This window comes from Ascaphus truei, chromosome 2 (assembly GCF_040206685.1).
Source record: "Ascaphus truei isolate aAscTru1 chromosome 2, aAscTru1.hap1, whole genome shotgun sequence".
NCBI lineage: Eukaryota > Metazoa > Chordata > Amphibia > Anura > Ascaphidae > Ascaphus > Ascaphus truei.
In genome coordinates, this window is record NC_134484.1 from 15,929,670 (window position 1) to 15,948,456 (window position 18,787).

Here is an 18,787-nt window from a genome sequence, read left to right on the forward strand (position 1 = left end):
CCCCAAAACAAACTGTTTTTAAACACTGACAAGACAGTAACAATGGTGTTTGGGACCAAGACTAAATTTTTAAAGATTCCAGTGACAGAGCTCCCGATTAGAACCAACACTAACACCACCATAACTCCTGTTACTAGTTTTAAATACCTGGGAATATGGTTTGACTCCCACTTAACATTCGGGATGCACATTGATACCCTGACAACCAAGACCTATGCCAAACTAGGGGTACTTTACAGGAACAAATCCTCCCTAAATCTCCTGGTCAGAAAACGTATCGCACATAGGATGCTAATGCCAATTATTGACTATGGAGAGATAATATGTGGCTCAGCACCTCAAACCCACCTTAGCATACTTAACACCTTCTACAATTCAATTTGTCGTTTTGTTCTCCAATGCAACTATAACACACATCACTGCGAAATGCTCAAAGAACTAGATTGATCATCACTCGAGTCTAGGCGCAAAGTTCACCTTTCCTGTCTTGACTTCAAATTCTTTATGGGCAAGCTACCCAGCTATCTGAACAAGCTCCTCACCCCTACCACATGCAGCACTTATCACCTGAGATCAGACTCCAAAAGACTGTTCATGGTCCCAAGGCCCAACAAAGTATCCGGCCGCTCCTCCTTCTCTTACCGTGCACCCCAAAACTGGAATAACCTACCAGAGACTCTTACATCCACCACCAGTCTAAGTTCTTTCAAATCTAAGGCTGTCACACATTTTAACCTGGTCTGTAACTGTTTCATACGCCCATAATATATATTATCTTTAACTATGCATGCAATGTCTTGTATATAATGTATACCCTGCTCATTATGTAGCTGTATTTGTAAACATATATTATTTGTCTTAACTCTGTGCCCAGGACATACTTGAAAACGAGAGGTTACTCTCAATATATTACTTCCGGGTAAAATATTTTATAAATAAATAAACATTAACCGTTTATCACTCCACGCAAAACGTGAGATCACTGACACGCTGCGTTAGAACGCAGCCCGGAAGTGTGCACATACAGTAAATGGGAGAGGTGATAGATATTACAGTCTGGCAGTTATACACAGATCTATCAATGATACAATATATACAAATAGTAATGCCTAATAAAACAATGTGGTCAATAATACAATATAAGCATTACAAATGTAATAACGTTTCCACTACTAAAAAAAATATTGAAAAACTATGTTAAACAGAGAATGGATGGAAAGGAAGTAATCATACTTATGCACCTCTATGAAGCATTAGTAAGACCACACCTTGAATATGGAGTACAGTTTTGGGCACTACTACATAACAAAGACATTATGGAACTAGAGAAAGTGCAGAGAAGAGCCACCAATTGAATAAAGGGGGTGGAAAATCTGACTTTTGATGAGAGGCTAGCTAAATTATATTTGTTTACATTAGAAAAGAGGAATCTAAGAGGGAATATGATAACTATATACAAATATATTCAGGGACAATACAAGGAGCTTTCATAAGAACTATTCATCCCAAGGACAGTACAAAGGACACAGGGTCATCATTTACGTTTGGAGGAAAGAAAATTTAACCGGCAACAAAGGAAAGGGTTCTTTACAGTAAGGACAGTTAAAATATGGAATTAATTATCCATGGAAACTGTGATGGCAGATACAATAGATTTGTTCAAAAAAATGTTGGACGTCTTTTTAGAAAGGAAAGGTATACAGGAATATACCAACATGGGAAAGATGTTGATCCAGGGAGAAATATGATTGCCAATATTTGGAGTCTGGAAGGAATTTGATTGTCCCCTTATGAGATATCATTGGATGATATGTCGCTGGTTTTTTTTGCTTGCCTTCCTCTTGATCAAAATACTATAAATACAACTATACAATAAGTGTCTGGTTTAAATTTCGCATACATTACAGTAGGTTGAACTTGATGGACATATGTATTTTCAAACTCATCTACTGTGGAACTGTGGAACTGTGGAACTGTGGAACTGTGGAACTGTGGACCTGTAGAACTATGTTACAAAAACAATTAGAACAAGGGGACCAATTTTTAATGGAATTTCACAAATAACATTTCAGGTCCAGGGATTCATTCAAACCCCTGGGTCTAACCATGTCCATTTATTTGTAGGCATTGTGAATAAGATGTCTTAAATGTACAATAGGTGACATCCACAATACTGACTTTGTTGCTTAGGGAGGCTTTGATGTACTGTACGAGATAACAAGATCAGAGCTTTTCACAAAAATGTCATTCTAACATAGAAGCCCAAGAAGCTTAGATGAAAGACACCCTTCAGTAATGTGACCATCCCAACTAAAGTGTAGCAATTATACGGTAAATCAGGTCGTCTCTTGGTTAAAGTTTCATTTTTTTTCCTATAAATAATGCAATAAAACCATATGTAAATATAAAAAGCACTGGTATAGTGATAAAGTGAACACAGGCGTAAACAAATAAAAAGAAAACACTTATAATATGTGACTTAGTATATACTTAAATAAGTGAATAGATAGTAATAATTATAAAATACAGTTTCACCCCCTGCTCAAAACACACTGGAAGGGGTAGTCTTTACTCTTCCCGCATGGTAACAGCAGTGAACACAAAATCCAGGGGGAGCATGGGGAAGAAACACAAATAAATTTTAGTGCAGCAGAATAGCAATGTGGAAAAAATGTTTCCAAACGACTTGGCTCTTATAGAATGACTACTTACAGGATGTAAGAGTCAAAACAGCAGGGTTTACTCACACAGTCAATGGTTAAAAAGTGGTAAAGTTGTCATCTAGGTGGATCAGGTTCTCAGGAGGATATGGCTCAATAACAAGAGAAAGTAACTGGCATAGCGCAGATCAACCAAGGTATAAAAAGTTTTTCACAATAAAAGTAATGTACTCACAATATAACAGTAAAAAACGGACATTTCACACTGCAATAGTGTAAATGAGGATATCTACAGCCCGCTGGCTCACCGTCCCGCAACTCTTCCCACTCGTCTGTCTCTGCCTCCGGTCAGCTGTGACACTGCTCCGCCCGGCGTCTGACGTCAGATCCGGGTCCGTCGCTGGGTAAGGGCTGGACCTTCTGGGACTCCTCTTCCGATAGCTCCGCTCAGGTAAGAATCCCACTCTACGCGTTTCGCCACGTGTTAGCGTCGGCTTCGTCAGGAGTGTGGAGTCTCATGGTCATGGTTCTAACTTAAATAGCTTGGTTGTTTGATTGTTAATAGGGAACTAGCTGTTCCTTAAAGCGCTACTGGGGTGAATGATAATAGAGGAATACTGTATCACACTGCAATGCATAGGAGTGCAAGCATGGGCAGAGGCAGAGACAGACGAGTGGGAAGAGTTGCGGGATGGTGAGATAGCCGGCTGTAGATATCCTCATTTACACTATTGCAGTGTGGCATGCCCGTTTTTTATTGTTATATTGTGAGTACATTACTTTTATTGTGATAAACTCTTTATACCTTGGTTGATCTGCGCTATGCCAGTTTCTTTCTCTTGTTATTGGGCCATATCCTCCTGAGAACATGATCCACCTAGATCACAACTTTACCACTTTTTAACCATTGACTGTGTGAGTCAACCCTGCTGTTTTGACTCTTACATCCTGTAAGTAGTCATTCTCTAAGAGCCAAGTCGTTTGGAAACATTTTTTCCACATTGCTATTCTGCTGCACTAAAATTTATTTGTGTTTCTTCCCCATGCTCCCCCTGGATTTTGTGTTCACTAATATAAAAAAGCACTAAATAGTTTTAATGGACCATGTCTGTTTTCAATTTTTAATAGAGATCTAGTGTGGCAGTGTTTGGGTGATGAAATAAACAAATTTGCTGCTTGCTTTGTAAAAAGACTACTCTTCGTAGCAACATAATGAAAGCAGAAAAAACTCCTGCTCACAGTGCTTGCAATCATATTCATTTACTGTACATCTCAGACATAAGCAGGTATACTGTAAATTGCCACAACATCACTTTGAATTGGCATTTGGTCCTGAACTGACAACCACTTCCGGGGATCAGTGCCCGTCCCACCAAGGTATTCTTTCTCTGTAAATATTGCACAATGTATGAGTGAGAACTGATCTCAAAGATAGATGTCTGTGAGGCAGTATGTTTTTTTTTCACATTGAAGATATATACCTATTATATTTCTTGCCTCGGTTTTTAAAGGTTATTTATATTAAGAGCTATTGATTGAGTTGAACGCGCCATATTTATTTTCACAAAGTTGGCTGGCTGCAGCAGAAAACTATTTATTGATACTATCAGTAGCAGCTATTCCCTGTAGTGGGCTTTGCTGTGCCTTAGCAGTTGGAAAGCAGTAGAGTAATTGATAAAGAGTACAAAAACACAAGGGAAACTGAGCAATGTCAACACTATCCACATTAGCCTTGGCTTCTTGCCACCTGCGTGCATGATGAAGCCATTCCTTTAGTCCAGAAACCAAGCCTCCGGTGTCTTATTATAAGAACCATTCTGTAAATCCTTGTGATGTCTGGATTTGCAATAAACACAAATATGAAATGTTGGGAAATTAATTGACTGAAACACAGAAATGGATGGCTGTTAAGGCCCACTTGAGCCATACTGTATAATCTTCCCATCACATCCTCCACCGTACGAAGTCCAGCAGAAAGCCTCATATTCATATGCTGGACACCATAGTCAGTATCAGTACCAGCATCTTAAATAGTATCACATTTAAATTGAAAATAAGAATTTATATAAATGTGATATATATAATTGGGAAGTATCTTGCAAATATCAAATTCTCATTTTTAGAATTTTTTTTTTCCCCAAAATGTGTTTCCTTTGTAGACTGAAGACTTTTATTATATCTGGATTACAACCCGCCTCACTGTACATTGTAAGCTAGACATCAAGTGGTGCTGATATATCCAGCATTGGATGAGATACATTAGGTCAAGGGTGGCCAACTCCAGTCCTCAACGGCCACCAATAGGTCAGGTGATGGTAGGGTAGGGTAGGGTGATGGTATCCGGGCTTCAGCACAGGTGGCTCAATAAGTGTCTCAGTCAATGACCTGTGCTGGAGCAGGGATATCCGGAAAATCTGACATGCTAGTGGCCCCTGAAGGCTGAGTTGTCCAGCCCTGCAGTAGGAGAACCCAAGCTGGTTGACCAAAATTTGAAAGCAGCTGTGTAATGATGACCTTGTTAGGAAGTGGAAGCTAAAAGCATCCTTATTTTGACATGTTGTAAAATAAGGGAGTAGGTGGTATGATACCTTTAATTGGACCAACCAGTGCTATGTTACAATCTTTCAAACCTCTCTATCATGTCCAATAAAAGCTATCATACCACCCTCTCCCTCTTTCTTTATTTTACTACATGGAAGAGATGACTCACGCGTCTACCCACCCTCACTCTACACAAATAATACTTTTAAATGATACGTGGATCTACGTATCAAGCATGCTTCACCCATAGTTGAGCATACGATATTTGTTTACATACAGTGCCTTGCCAAGCATGTATAACCTTTGTATTAATTTAAAAATAGACAGATACACATAATGGCACATACTCTTTAACAAAAATGTAGAAAAGTCAGCATTGTCTTCAATTAAACATGTCCCATTAAATGATATTACACATAACATTTGATTATGTGAAATACTGTTGTTTGAAATATGTGCATATGACAGACCTGTCTAAATAAGGCTCCAATTAGAAAGCCTCAATTTGGCTAATGAGTCCAGCAGGGAGCTGGTTAATTGCAGCTACAGATAATTAGCCAGTCTCCACCTTGCTCATCAGTCAGGTAGAAAAGCCTCTTGCTTAAAATGCAGGGGATCTCTCCAGCACTAAGGAAGTGAGTGCTGCCAGAGAGAGATCCCAGGGAAACAGAGCCTATATTCCAGGACAGCAGACCTTGGAACCTGTCAGAGGAATTACCCCAACCCATACCCTGGACTGCAGGAAAGAGCACTCTGATACAGGTACCTGTTTGGACTTTGGGGTCAGGGGTTGGCAAGAGGCCATGCCGTCCAGCCCCGCAGAAAGGGACTGAGAAGTGTGAGTCCGCCCTTACAAAGTGATAGGCCTGTTGTATTTATTTATTTGTATGCTGCCTTAAAGCTATATTATTTGAAGCTATGGGCTTCAACCTTCAAAAGCCAAGATTTTTTTTAGCCATAATAACAACAAAAGAAAAGGATCCCTCCAGAATGCACTCAGTATATAGTGTGGATGTAATAGTTATCAATGTGATTCAAAAATAACTTTTATTATTAATAATAATAATAATAATAATAATAATAATACAAATGAAAAAAAGAATTGGCAAAATTACATCCGTGACCAATTCTAAAGACAATACACTTAACATACAAACACACCAATTTCAAGCAGTAATAGAACTATATTTGTTCTTTGTCACTATTGAATACAGTAACTTATTGTTCACTCACTAAATACTATATTAAGGGAACAAAAACCTATTAATAGCCAATGTAATTTTGTATATATAGGGTTACTAGGAAGTCACACACTTAGTGACTTATTTTCATAAACTCAGGATTTAACAATGGAACACATGTATTTGTGACCACACCACTAGAATTTTTAGGTTGTGGAAACGCTGTTTGCATTTTTTTAAGCAGGTTTTAATTATGTTAATTAGGTGTCCTATTGAGTTGTCCCTAATTGGGACAGTGCTCAGGATTTCATTGTTAAATCATAGTACCAGGATAATAGATGTGAGCTATACATGGGGTTAATCCAATTAGTGAATTATGGGTGTGGTCAACTGCTTTAAAAAGCTAGGAAGTCTCTGGCCTTGATTATCCCGGGTCCGTGCGAGCTTGCGTACGTCCCTGTGACGTCACTAGGGTGATGCGCACGTCTGAAACCTGCACTGCAGGCAGGAGGCAAATAGAGGAGACAGTGAGGCATACCAGAGGCATGGCAGAGGCATGGCCATGAGCGGTTAGCCCTCATTGGCTGAACCACTCACGTGACGCGGCCGCCGTGCGTCTAAATAAAAAAAATTAAAACTTGCTTGGGAGAAGCTTGGGCGGTCACTGTGCAGTGCTCACGCTGTGTGTAAGGTATAGGCAACTGCATTAGGTTACATTGATTTGTTCCGGCGGCACACGCATCGTGAAGTGTATAAAGACAGAGGCAGGTGGTTAGAAAATATTGTGTGGACTGGAAAGTCGGGAGCACAAAGGTGTTCGATTTCCTGTGTCCTTTGGGTAGACTAATGATGTTGTTTTATAACAGACCCAGGTAGCTAGGCTCCTGACTAGTAAGGGAATTAGACCAGTGACTTAAAACTAACGTTGTTTAATCACCTCTCGGAGATAGGTCTGTTTTGTTAATGAACTTGGTTACCTATGTATCAAAGCACAAGTTGTGCCATTTTGGGGGCTAAAAAGCATTACTCCAGGGGTATAAAAAATCATACCGATTTAAGTGGGATTTGTTTTTTTGTTTATCCATTTGGTGCAGTTTTTCGCCCCATAATTGCACCAGTTTTGCCTTCATACATATGTTTAAGAGTGTGAAAAGCAACAAGAAAGATGATCCAGGGCTCCACGGGTTTCTTTAGGAAAGAATTTATTCAAGATACACAACGTTTTGGCCTCACTTACGCCTAAGTGTATCTTGAATAAATTCTTTCCTAGAGAAGCCCGTGGCGCCCTGGATCATCTCTCTTGTTGCTGTATACCTGGATTGCTGCAGATAGGCCATCCCTGAACCAGGAGCTCCGGCATTGCGCAAGTATCGCATTTATTTGCATTTATTTGCAATTTTTTTTGGAGTGCTACACACCCATATATCTCTAAGAGTGTGAAAATCTATATTAACCCATGTGCAACCAATGTCTGCTGATGTTAAAATGTGGCAAAACACCCTGCCCTAGAAAAAGCCTTCCGTCTACTGTATTACCCAACACAGAGCACACCCGCTGCAGAGACAGTGAGCTTATGCTCTACGAACTTCTGCAAGTTGTACAACCATGAAAGGGTTTATGGGTTAGACTTCTGTTTATACAGAGGGCCATCGTCCAGCTGTGCCCCTGTCCCACCATGCCCGTGACACCTGCCCAACTCAACCTCCTTGTTGGCAGCCTCTCCAGCAGCTACCTTTCCTATGTGAAGACCCGCAATTGTTACATTACGCCTCTTTCAGGATTGCTGCACAAACACATTTCCATAATACATGAAATAAAGGTTGTTTTCAGTGGTGTCATAACCAAACTCAATACCCATAATCCCGTGCACTTATACGATACTGTTTTTTTAACAAGGTGGATGGAATTGCCTGAACAAAATCTTTATATGGCATGTGAGTGAAAGGTAAAGACCTCATACTGATGTTTATCACATCCCAATAGTAATATTTAGCCTGAGGTGGTGTACTGTACCTGCAGATATGAAATGGAAACTGACAGCTAAGCTAATGTGGCTGCCATTTCGACATGTTTTTTCCAGACATTGCTGATTACAAGGATTAGCTTTGTGCAGCAGGAAATTAAAAACACTCTCCAAATTGAATTCCATCTTTTCATTCCCTAGCCTGCTTTAAAGAAACAGTTCATGTTTTAGACCTCCTGCTCCTAAAATAACATGCACCTAACAATATATTGTTGTCTGCTTTACTACTATACCTATACTTCTAGAAATATATATGGTGGTTATGTGGTCTCACGGTGTATATATATTTTTTACAAGTTTCTGCCCAGAAGATTTTGGAATAGCCGGAGCCGGTAGTGGCATTTGAACCAGGTTTTTCCCACTCCAAAACCCATGTGAAAGGAGCTTGCTAAAATATGGAGTAATATTGACTGAAACATAAAACATCCCATATCTTTCAATTTTTCAAATAAAAATGGTGGAACTTTGTAACAAATTACAGTATATTTTCTGCTCCCGGTGCTAATCTTATAAAAACCCAACTACCAAAGGATTTTCATTATTTGTAAAAAAAAAAAAGTTTTAATTAAGCGTTACCTCTCGTTTTCAAGTATGTCCTGGGCATGGAGTTATGATGACAATACATGGTTACATTAAGTGAACAAATATTTCAATACATTTAATTTACAGACATTTCATGGACAGTTACAGATAGTATATGTTATGGGCATATGTAAGCGACCGGATTCCTTGTTGAACCATGGGATCGTGAATAGTCTTTTCGAGTCAGATCTCAGGTGTTACTGTAAGGGCTGCATGTGGTAGGGGTGAGGAGCTTGTTCAGATACAGTAGGCGAGTAGCCAGAAACTATTTGAAGGAAAGACAGGAAAAAAGTAGTTCACGACCATGGCAGTATTTAGGCATAAACAAGCCCACTCGTTTCTCATTTGCATGTCACTAACAACAACACTGGTATATTTTGTAGATCCATCACTGCGTGAATGAAGCAGGTTCGGGACAGGACATGCAAACCCTTACAAGTATTTAATTTTTTCCTGGGTTTTTTTGCGATTTTTTTTTTACCCACCATAACCTGATTCTGTCTACTTACTAAGCACTAAAAAAAGAGTTGAACATACATTTTCACTGAAAATAGATTTCTGTCATTCAGAATCCATTTTGTCTGTTTGAATCCACAAAGGATTGATTGAATCAAGAAAGATTGTATTATGTTTCTAGAAACGTAAAACAATTATTTGCTTTTGTAAACATTTGAGTAGGAAAAAATCCAAGGTGAAGATTAGAAAATGGGCTATGAGCCCAGACCTCGAGGTAAATGATGAAGGATTGTTTAATTTCTAACACGCTATGCATAGGTTAAATTAATAACAAGAACATGGCTACACGAAGCTTGTTGTAGAGCAGATGCATCAGAATGAATGAACAAGATCCATCCAGCACAATAATCTGCTATACTCCATCCAAAGTATGCTGTGCATGAAGCTTTATTGTTATTTTGCCTTCCGATAAATAAATTAACTGCCGAGAGATCTGTCTTTGGATATTTAATTTGATATTGGAAATGAAGAAACGCGCTATTACAAATAAAGAGCATTTATTTTCACATACCGTACACTTATGTTTTAGTTGGCCAGTCACAATTCATCCGCTAATAATAACCCTTTGTTAGATGTAGTGAAAAGCCGAACTTTGCGCGGCCATAATGGAGGTAGTTAGGTGCTAAAATCCCAGTAGAAGAATGGAAGCATGGGAGATAATTACCGTAGTTATTCATCTGTCTCTATTAGAGTTCTCAAACTTCTATACAGCAAATAAGAATACCCCTTGTGAGCACATTCCCATCTCAGACAGGTCTGCAACCCTGTCTTTCCCCATTATCTCTTAGCATACAGTCCTTCTACTACAGCTAAGGAGTCTGGGAAATGACATGCAAATGAGCAAACAGTGTCCACTTTTGCTTCAAATCCATTTTAACATGGACTGACCATAACTTAATTAATGTGCGGACAAACTACTACAAAATCCTCAGTAAAATGGTGTTATAATCCTGTAAATGTTCATTATCTACAGTATGTTCAAATTCCTCCCTCTGCTGATGGAGGAACTGTGGTTATACTGTAAAGGCTCTGTGAAGCACATAGACATGTGATAAGTCCTTTTTGGGGTGACGTTCTATACTTCGTTAATGTAGTCCCTGGCACTGTAATTACATTCCTCAAGAATGTGGCACCACCCTGCTAAGTGGGGACAAAATCCATGTTATCGTCTTAAAAAGTCCCTGATGCTACATTTTTAAAATGACAGCTGGAAAACTAGATTTGGGGGAATGTATTCAATGGAGACATGTACTCGTACCCTACATGAAACTACGCAAATAATTTTGAAGAAATCTGGTCTCCACAGATTATATTTAATATTAGTCGTCAAACTTGGATATCTACCATATAATATTACAATTATCAGACATGAATTAAGTCCATAGTCGTTGTTGATGACTTTATAGTTTCTTTTGTTGACCATTTAAATGTATCTTCAATATACAGTATGAAAATATATCAAGAACCAGTATATATTGTATACGTTATATACAGTATAATAGATCTGATATAATCCAGATTCATGTTTTTGAATCTGTTCGCTTACAGTATACCCTAATTGTTAATTTAAGTTGTTGATTGGATTGTACAGTATATAATGAAAATTTTAAATACGTATTATATTTCCATTTTGGGAATTGTATTAACAAAAATATTTTAAATAAAGTGTTTAAAGAACAACAAAAAATGTGCTCAAATAACCAAATAAATTCTACATCTGATAAAATAAGGAGCGCTTATCCCACCTAATCTGCCCGTTGTATTCCATTATAGACCATGAGCTTGCAATGAAAAAAATCATAATATCATAAGTATGATAGTATTTTATCTGTCTTTGCAACAGGGACTAAGACATTAGATTGTAAGCTCTTTGGGTCAAAGATAAGTTATGTACACTGCAAGTTAGCAATATACTATATATCAGGTGTTATCAATGCCAACCATTTCTGATCATTATGTGAGCAGTGATTCTCAACAGAGGGCTCCCAAGGTGTCTGCATGGGGTTTGCCAAACAATTCGGTAATGGTGGATGCCAGGCAGTATAGTGTGGGAACAGCACACTTAGCAAGGCCCTAAACTGCACCTTAGCATGGGGGGGCATATTATAGCTGCCAATTGCAGAAAGAGCTTCCAAAGTTGCTCCCCACGATGCATTGCATCTACAACAGCAAGGCATTGTGGGGAGTGACTTTGGACGCTCATGCTGTTATTGACAGCTAGACCATCCATACTGTGTGCACACACCGAGGTCAAGTTTAATTCGATGAATAAAATAATTAAAATTAATTAAATGTGACCCATGTATATTCACTGAACCATCTCCTGCCACAAGGCACCGTCCAGCGCCAAAAGATATCTGACAGCCTATTTGTCAATTGGATGTACTGTCAGAAGCCTTAAAAGGTGTCTTATGACAGAACACTGCGTAGTCCATCTGTCCCTAATTCCTGTAGCACCTTCATCGTTTTTATCATTTTTGTTTCTGAATGTAATATATTTGATAGATTTGCAGATCATACTTGGCATATAAGGAAAGTAGCAGTAATTCCAAAATTTCAGAGATCTCAGCTATATTACATCAAAAACTAGTCACTATCGATACCATGGCCAAGAAGCCTAATATTTTCAAAAAATGAATTGGAGATTTAAACATCCCTTTTCTCTACTTTTTTTTACGCCTTAAACATGTAGGCGGATGTTTAAAGATAGTACAGAGTATAAGTTAGGGCATCTTAGCTCCAAAATGTTTTCCAAATGTCAAAGCTTTTTTAGCCCTATGTATTATTCTGGGAAATATAAAAAGTTGGTGTTTTTAAACCAGCTTTTAAAAGAACCCCATAGTGTATCTGCTCTCACAAATTCATAGCTGTTCTGAAAATACAGTAAGTGCATAAGACGCTGCCTTATGCAGGGAGAGCAAAATAACTCCTTATTAAGTGGTACCATGCAGTGCAAAAGTACATTTAGCATCATAGAAATGCCCAGAAAACGACACCTCGTAGGAACACAGTCAAACAGACGAGCCTCCTGTTCCTTATTGCTAGGGCTAAAGCATACAGCACGCATCTTTAGGTTTCGCTTAATCATTTACTGTAGCTATCCAGAGTTCTGAAAAAAGCTACGCACTGCAGTACAAATGTCAAAGGATGCTGGGAGTTATTTATTAAAGCACTAATACTGCTTTCCCTCTTTTTTCCCCTTTTATAGGTAAAGCATGTGATATATTTCGACATTTCTACATTCTACAATCGTTTGGTGCTCCTGTTATAAAAATTCTGATTGTGCCCCCAACGAAATGGCCGACTTCTAACTCTGTGCTGCAGTCAGCGAAATGCTGCCGCTGATATGCAACATTATATTACTAAGTGTAACACATTATTGTTGGAGCTTTCAGAGTAATAGACAGTCTGCTGTTTGGAACACAGCAACACATCTGTTTGTGATACTTTGTTGCCAAAGGGCAGAGCTCAAAAAGATTTGTGTTAGAGCCTGTTTTAAAAGCGGAAGTTGATATGACTTTCTAAATGGTTGCTTTAAAACCAAAGAATGATCAGTACATTAAAATAAATCATTATAAATGGCATTAGGAGTTACAAAATAATGCAGACAGTATCATCTAATAATACAGAACTTATTTATTTAAAAAAAACATAGGATTTTTGATGTTTTGCTGCTTTAAGATATCTTAGCTTCATAACAGGGGCAGTAATACTAACAAAGAAAAATAGAGACCAAATATTCATAGTATTCCTTTTTACATAGTCGTAGTAATGCTCTGGGGAGGGCAATCTGGTCAATTGTCATTTTAACACCCCTCAAAACCATTAAGATGAACCTGCACGGGACCCTGTCATTTTTGTTTGGGCCCAGATTCAGTAACGAAGGAATTGGGGTGATGTACACTTAATCATGCATCAACGTCCTTTCACATGCGTAGTTAACTATGTGTTGCACCGGTTCCCACTATACTGGAAAAGGGGGGACAGGGGAAATTCTGCTGAGCAGTCTGGGGTGTTACAGATTAGCTACTCTACATAGCAATTAAAGGCATGTGACAATGCTAGGATAGTGGACAATATGACAATGATAATTTGTCACAACAGTGAAACCATGATACATAGGAGTGCTCTATACTAGGAGTGCTCAACTCCAGTCCTCAAGATTCCACAACAGGTCAGGTTTTCTGGATATCCCTGTTTCATCACAGGTGGCTCAACCAGTCCCTGCTTCAGCACAGGTGGCTCAATCGGAGACTCATTTTTCGACTGAGCCTCTGATTGAGCCACCTGGGCTGAAGCTGGGATATCCTGAAAACCTGACCTGTTGGGAAAGTAGAGGGGGGAAGGGGAGGGACTTGAGGACCGCAGTTGACCACCCTTGCTCTATAATGTTGCTTTTTATTTTATTTTATTTTTTATAAAGTCAACCCACTCAACTTTTCCTGTAGCTCAGACATATCACAAACTTAAAGGAAAAGAAATCAAAAGGAGTATCTGAAATTATTTTACAGATTTGTGTTCTGCCGCAATCAAGGAAAATGTCAGGCTTTTGTTTTTTAAGGCACTTCAATCACTGGATAACATTAATAGATCTTCAGTTCTGTAGGAGTCTGAAAAGTTTTCCATAGAGGAAGAAAAGCATAATTTGAAGGAATTTATTTCCTTGGTCAATCTGGTGAGACTTACCCACGGGGAGACTTGTTTTGAGTTTGCATATTCACCTGGCACACTAAAAAACCCCTAACATCCACAGCCCCAAACCTGAACGTGGAATTTCCTACCACGCACCATCAGACCCTCTCCCAGCTTTCAGACTTTTCAAAGCTTTTTGTAAACCCCCCTACATTATTAGGATCCGTTATGCAGCTGGACCAAACTCTATCCTGTGGCATACTCCGTTCCACAATGAGCAGACACTTTACTTTTTCTTTTCACTTTGCCCTTTTTACACTCCAGATCAGGAGTGGCCAACTCCAGTCCTCAAGGGCCACCAATATCTGACCACTGATTGAGCAAACTGTGCGGAAGCAGGGATATCCTTAAAACCTGATCTGATGGTGGCCCTTGAGGATTGGAGTTGGCAACTCCTACTCTAGATCTTAAGCTCTCATGGCAGGACCCTTATTACCTGTTGAAGAGGTTTACACTTGATTGTTCTTATTTGGTACGTACAGTACTACTGTTTCTGTACAGTACTTTATGTAATTCTGTTCTCCCATTGTACTGCGCTAAAAATATGTTGGTGCTTTATAAATAAACAATAATAATAATTGTGTATTGGCCGACAGCCCTGTGGATTAATGTATTCACATACTGTAGCTTCAGTTTAAGTAAGTCACTTACTGTAGACTCTGAAAAGATCTGGATGTGTAATAGGTCAATTAAAGGTTTGGGCTTTAAAAGTCAAAGCCAGAATAAAGACATGTTATATTTCATCTGGCTGACTCTACAGGTAGATCAGAGACAAGCTGTCAAAAATATGTGCCAGCATTTAACTCCTTCACTGCCACTGACCAGCAATGCGCAGGTAATGGAATTGCTTAAGCAAGGCAAAGGGAGAGGGTTGGTGCCTATTTTTGTTTGTTTAAAACATCAGTGGAGTAACTTAATTGTTCTATATTTGGAGCACTGTACCACCTCCTCTAGAGGTTGCACTCTCCCTTCGAATCTGTAATGCTAGGGATCATGCTACAAAGATGTGATCTGCATCATTTTGTGCAGTGTGGCTATTCATGGGAACCCACTGGTGGCAAATTTAGGGAATTTGTGTAATTGACGTGACGGAACTGTGAAATAGAAGTGCTGCCGTATAATTACATCTGCCACAGATGTGATACGGAAATAGTAACAGCTAATTGTGTGAGTGAAGGAGTATCCCAGTGGAAACTGCGAGCGTTTGGGTTGAAGTAAATGTCAGGTCCTTGGCTCGTTGTGCAGCTTGTGTGCTCTCCCATAGCATACAGTACCCCCCAAGGACACAACTGTAAGGCATTCATTGTAACTGTGATTTGTGTTGTGTACAGTCATGTGTAAAATGTCAGCACTGTCCAACAGCAAATCACAATGAATGTAGAGTCTATGGTACTTGTTTGATTTAACCCACCTACTAGTGGCTTTGAAATTACCATTTTTAGCTCTGTTGGAAAATTCTGTGATCTTCACAGCAAATCCCAGTTGAGATAGTAAAGAATAAATCACAGCAGTCTCTCTCAAAGGCTGAGCCACGGATTGAGCCACCTGTGCTGAGCAGGGATATTTTGTAAACCTGACCTGTTGGTAGCTCTTGAGGACTGGAGTTGGCCACCCCCTGCCCTCTACTCTGTCCAACAACAAAGGCAGCTCATGCCCAAGAAAGTCACCCAGCTTCAGTGCTTAGTTACTGATAATAAAAAGCTGTCAGCACAGCAGATCCTTCAGTGAGAATGTACAGAAGGTATTTATCATGCAGCACAGCACAGACCCGCCGTGTATAATTTCAGTGTAATCAGGAAGCCCTACAAAGGCTTCAGCAAAAAGGAGGCAAACAAAGGCACAACATGCAGGCATTGCTTTAGGAAAGTTACATGCATCCAGCACTTACCCTGAAACTCTCCCCCATTGCTATCTCTCGAGCTTCCCATGCAGTTCTCCAGGTATATCCCGTCTTTGAAACAGTCATCCTTCTTCTTATTTAACCCTATTATTTCGCTAGGATGAGCCTGAGCCTCCCCTCCATAGCATGAGCAAGGCGTCTGCATGATGCCACAGGGGTGAAAGCTGCTGCTGCTGGTGAGACAGGTGTCCAACCATCTACACAGCATCTGGCAAGCGGCTTTGCTGGGGTTTCTGTTACCCAACACAAGGTATTCCACAGAGAACTCTGTCTCCTGAGGCTTGATGGACTTCCATTGTAACTGGGCACCTTCTTGCCTAGGTAAGGCTTGCTTCATCTGCAGGAACTGTTTGTTGGACTGCAGGAAGGCATACCTCACAGAGCTGTCACACAGTTTCAACACATCATCAAAACTCTCCATGCCCAAGTAGGTGCGAGTGGACTCCAAGAAAGAGTCAAACTGAGAGGTGCGGATTTGCTGATGGTCGCATATGCCAGAGGGTTTTGACACCTTCATATACAAAGTGTATCTCCTGGGGTCAGGATTCTGGATAATCCACGAGCACAGGGAAGAGTTCAAGGGAAAAGCTGACAAAGAGGAGAAATATCCAAAAAATTTGCCCTGGACAAGAGTGGTACAAGGATGGTGTCCCAAGTCTAGGTTGGCAGCAGTCCACACAAAGAAAAGTGGAATTATGAAAAGCAGGTTCTGGGGAAATCCAGCGCTCCTCATCCTAGGTCTCTGGTCCTTTGGAATTCAAAGTAATTGTCAGGCAGGGGCCAGATCTTGGACATAACAGGTGCAGCTAGAGAAAAAGAGACAGTTTAAGAGGCTTGTGCGAAATCAATTCAGTCTTCGTATGCTTGGACTCTGGGCTCAGGCTCCCCCCAGTGGCCATACACAAAATCTGGAAAAGACATGAAAATGAGAGTTTAACCATTGAAGCACAGTTCTTTTTTTTTTATACCCAATTTAGAGATCTAAGAGTCTGCCAACAACAAAAAAAAAAACAGTGTAAAGTCTCTGAGTCATTATTTTGTCCTTGGCAATATTACTGTGCCTGTCTGACTTCTGTTTCATCATTTCCCATCCATGCGCATGCTTAGAAACTGAGCGCAACATGAGATATAGAAAGCTTTAATATCCTCAGTAACAAGAGTGCCAGCAGTGCATTGCAATGCAATGGGAAAGCCAGCAAGAACATCATTACTGTATAACTAATGACTTTAACAACCTCTGTGCCATAGACTTTGCAGACATTACATACAGTACTGTAGTAATCTACTGATGGCATTGGCTATACCAATAGCCCAAATATGGTGGTACACTGTACCGCATAGGGTCTCAAACGCAGTCCTCAAGGGCCACCAACAGGCCAGGTTTGATGGATATCCTTGCTTCAGCACAGGTGGCTCAGTCAAAGACTGAGCCACTGATTGGGCCACCTGTGCTGAAGCAGGGATATCCATCACACCTGGCCTGTTGGTGGCCCTGGAGGACTGAGTTAGAGAACCCTGCTGTACACCACTACCTCTCTTTCCATTCCCGTAGCATGCAGAAAGAATACATATTTTTTTAAACTGTTAAAAATAAATAAAAACGAGAAAGCCGGTGATCTTCTGCAATGGGAAAATGTGCTGCTGCTTTCTCTCATGGCAGTTCCAGCTTTGCTCAACATTAATTGAAAGCTGAAGACCTTAACCAATTCAGTGCCGCCAACATCTGCAATGTGTGCTAGAGCAACCGAGAAGGCTGCCAATGGCAATAATGACTGCAAACCATCAGATGAGAGAGGTCTTGCAGAATATTGCCCGGTTATGTCTTCCCAACCTCCCTGGCCCTGGAGACGTTCATTACACTAGAAGCAATTAAATGTCTTTTCCTGCAGTAACACTTGATAGCCGAAAGCCATTAAACCATTCATAGAGCACGGGAGGCAGCAGGAATACACCAAGTCAGCATGGCTAGAGTTAAATTGAATGTTAAGCTTCCAAAACACAATTGATTTTTCTAAGCGAGTGAAAAAAGAGACGCATTACTCTTCCGGAAATAACCTGGAGCCTTTTACTGAAACCTGTCATATTCCTACCTTATCAGTTATCATGACTGCATTACAGATTTTCTTATCATGTCAATGGATTCAAAATGATCTCTTCTATTGTGTGTGATATCTATCAACTGTATTCACGTGTTAACTCTAAAATATGTAAATACACTTTGGACAATTAATTAAACTACATTGGCTCTATTGCTGGACGATTGGTTTGAAGACACAATAGCAACGTACAGTATTCTATATTGTGTCTGTATTTTCCAATGAGATTGCCTTCGTAGATAGCAGCTGAGCACAGTGAGGCTGCATGGATACGAAAGTCAAACAGGGCAAATATTGTGCCCCTTAACTGCCACAGGGATAAGCTGACATTGCAGAGCCTTTATACCTGCTGACCCCTGGTGCGCTTCATTTCCATACCCCAACGCACACCGATGCACATCGCACACACACAAAGGCATCAATACAAAGGAGGCATAAGGTCCATTGCTGGGTAATGCATCTGATTCAGGGTTAACTATCATTGACTTGAATGGCCGGACCAGGTGCATTAACCCTCAACGTATATCTTAGTGAATCTCTCGCACAGTCTGACCACAGAAAAACTGCTATACTGTACACAATGATATGGTATACAC

The 18,787-nt window shown here is 39.9% G+C and overlaps 1 protein-coding gene across 8 annotated transcripts in view; it reads right to left on the bottom strand.

Annotated features, from left to right (window-relative positions):
- The window catches only part of ADGRB1 (adhesion G protein-coupled receptor B1), a 553,612-nt gene that overhangs the window by 384,261 nt on the left and 150,564 nt on the right, over nucleotides 1-18,787 (bottom strand). For all 8 annotated transcript variants that reach the window (XM_075581569.1, XM_075581558.1, XM_075581572.1 and 5 more), the window contains exon 2: nucleotides 16,084-17,003. In XM_075581569.1, the coding sequence (XP_075437684.1) occupies nucleotides 16,084-16,828 (745 nt within the window). In that variant the 5' untranslated portion in view covers nucleotides 16,829-17,003. The remainder of the gene's footprint in view (nucleotides 1-16,083; nucleotides 17,004-18,787) is intronic.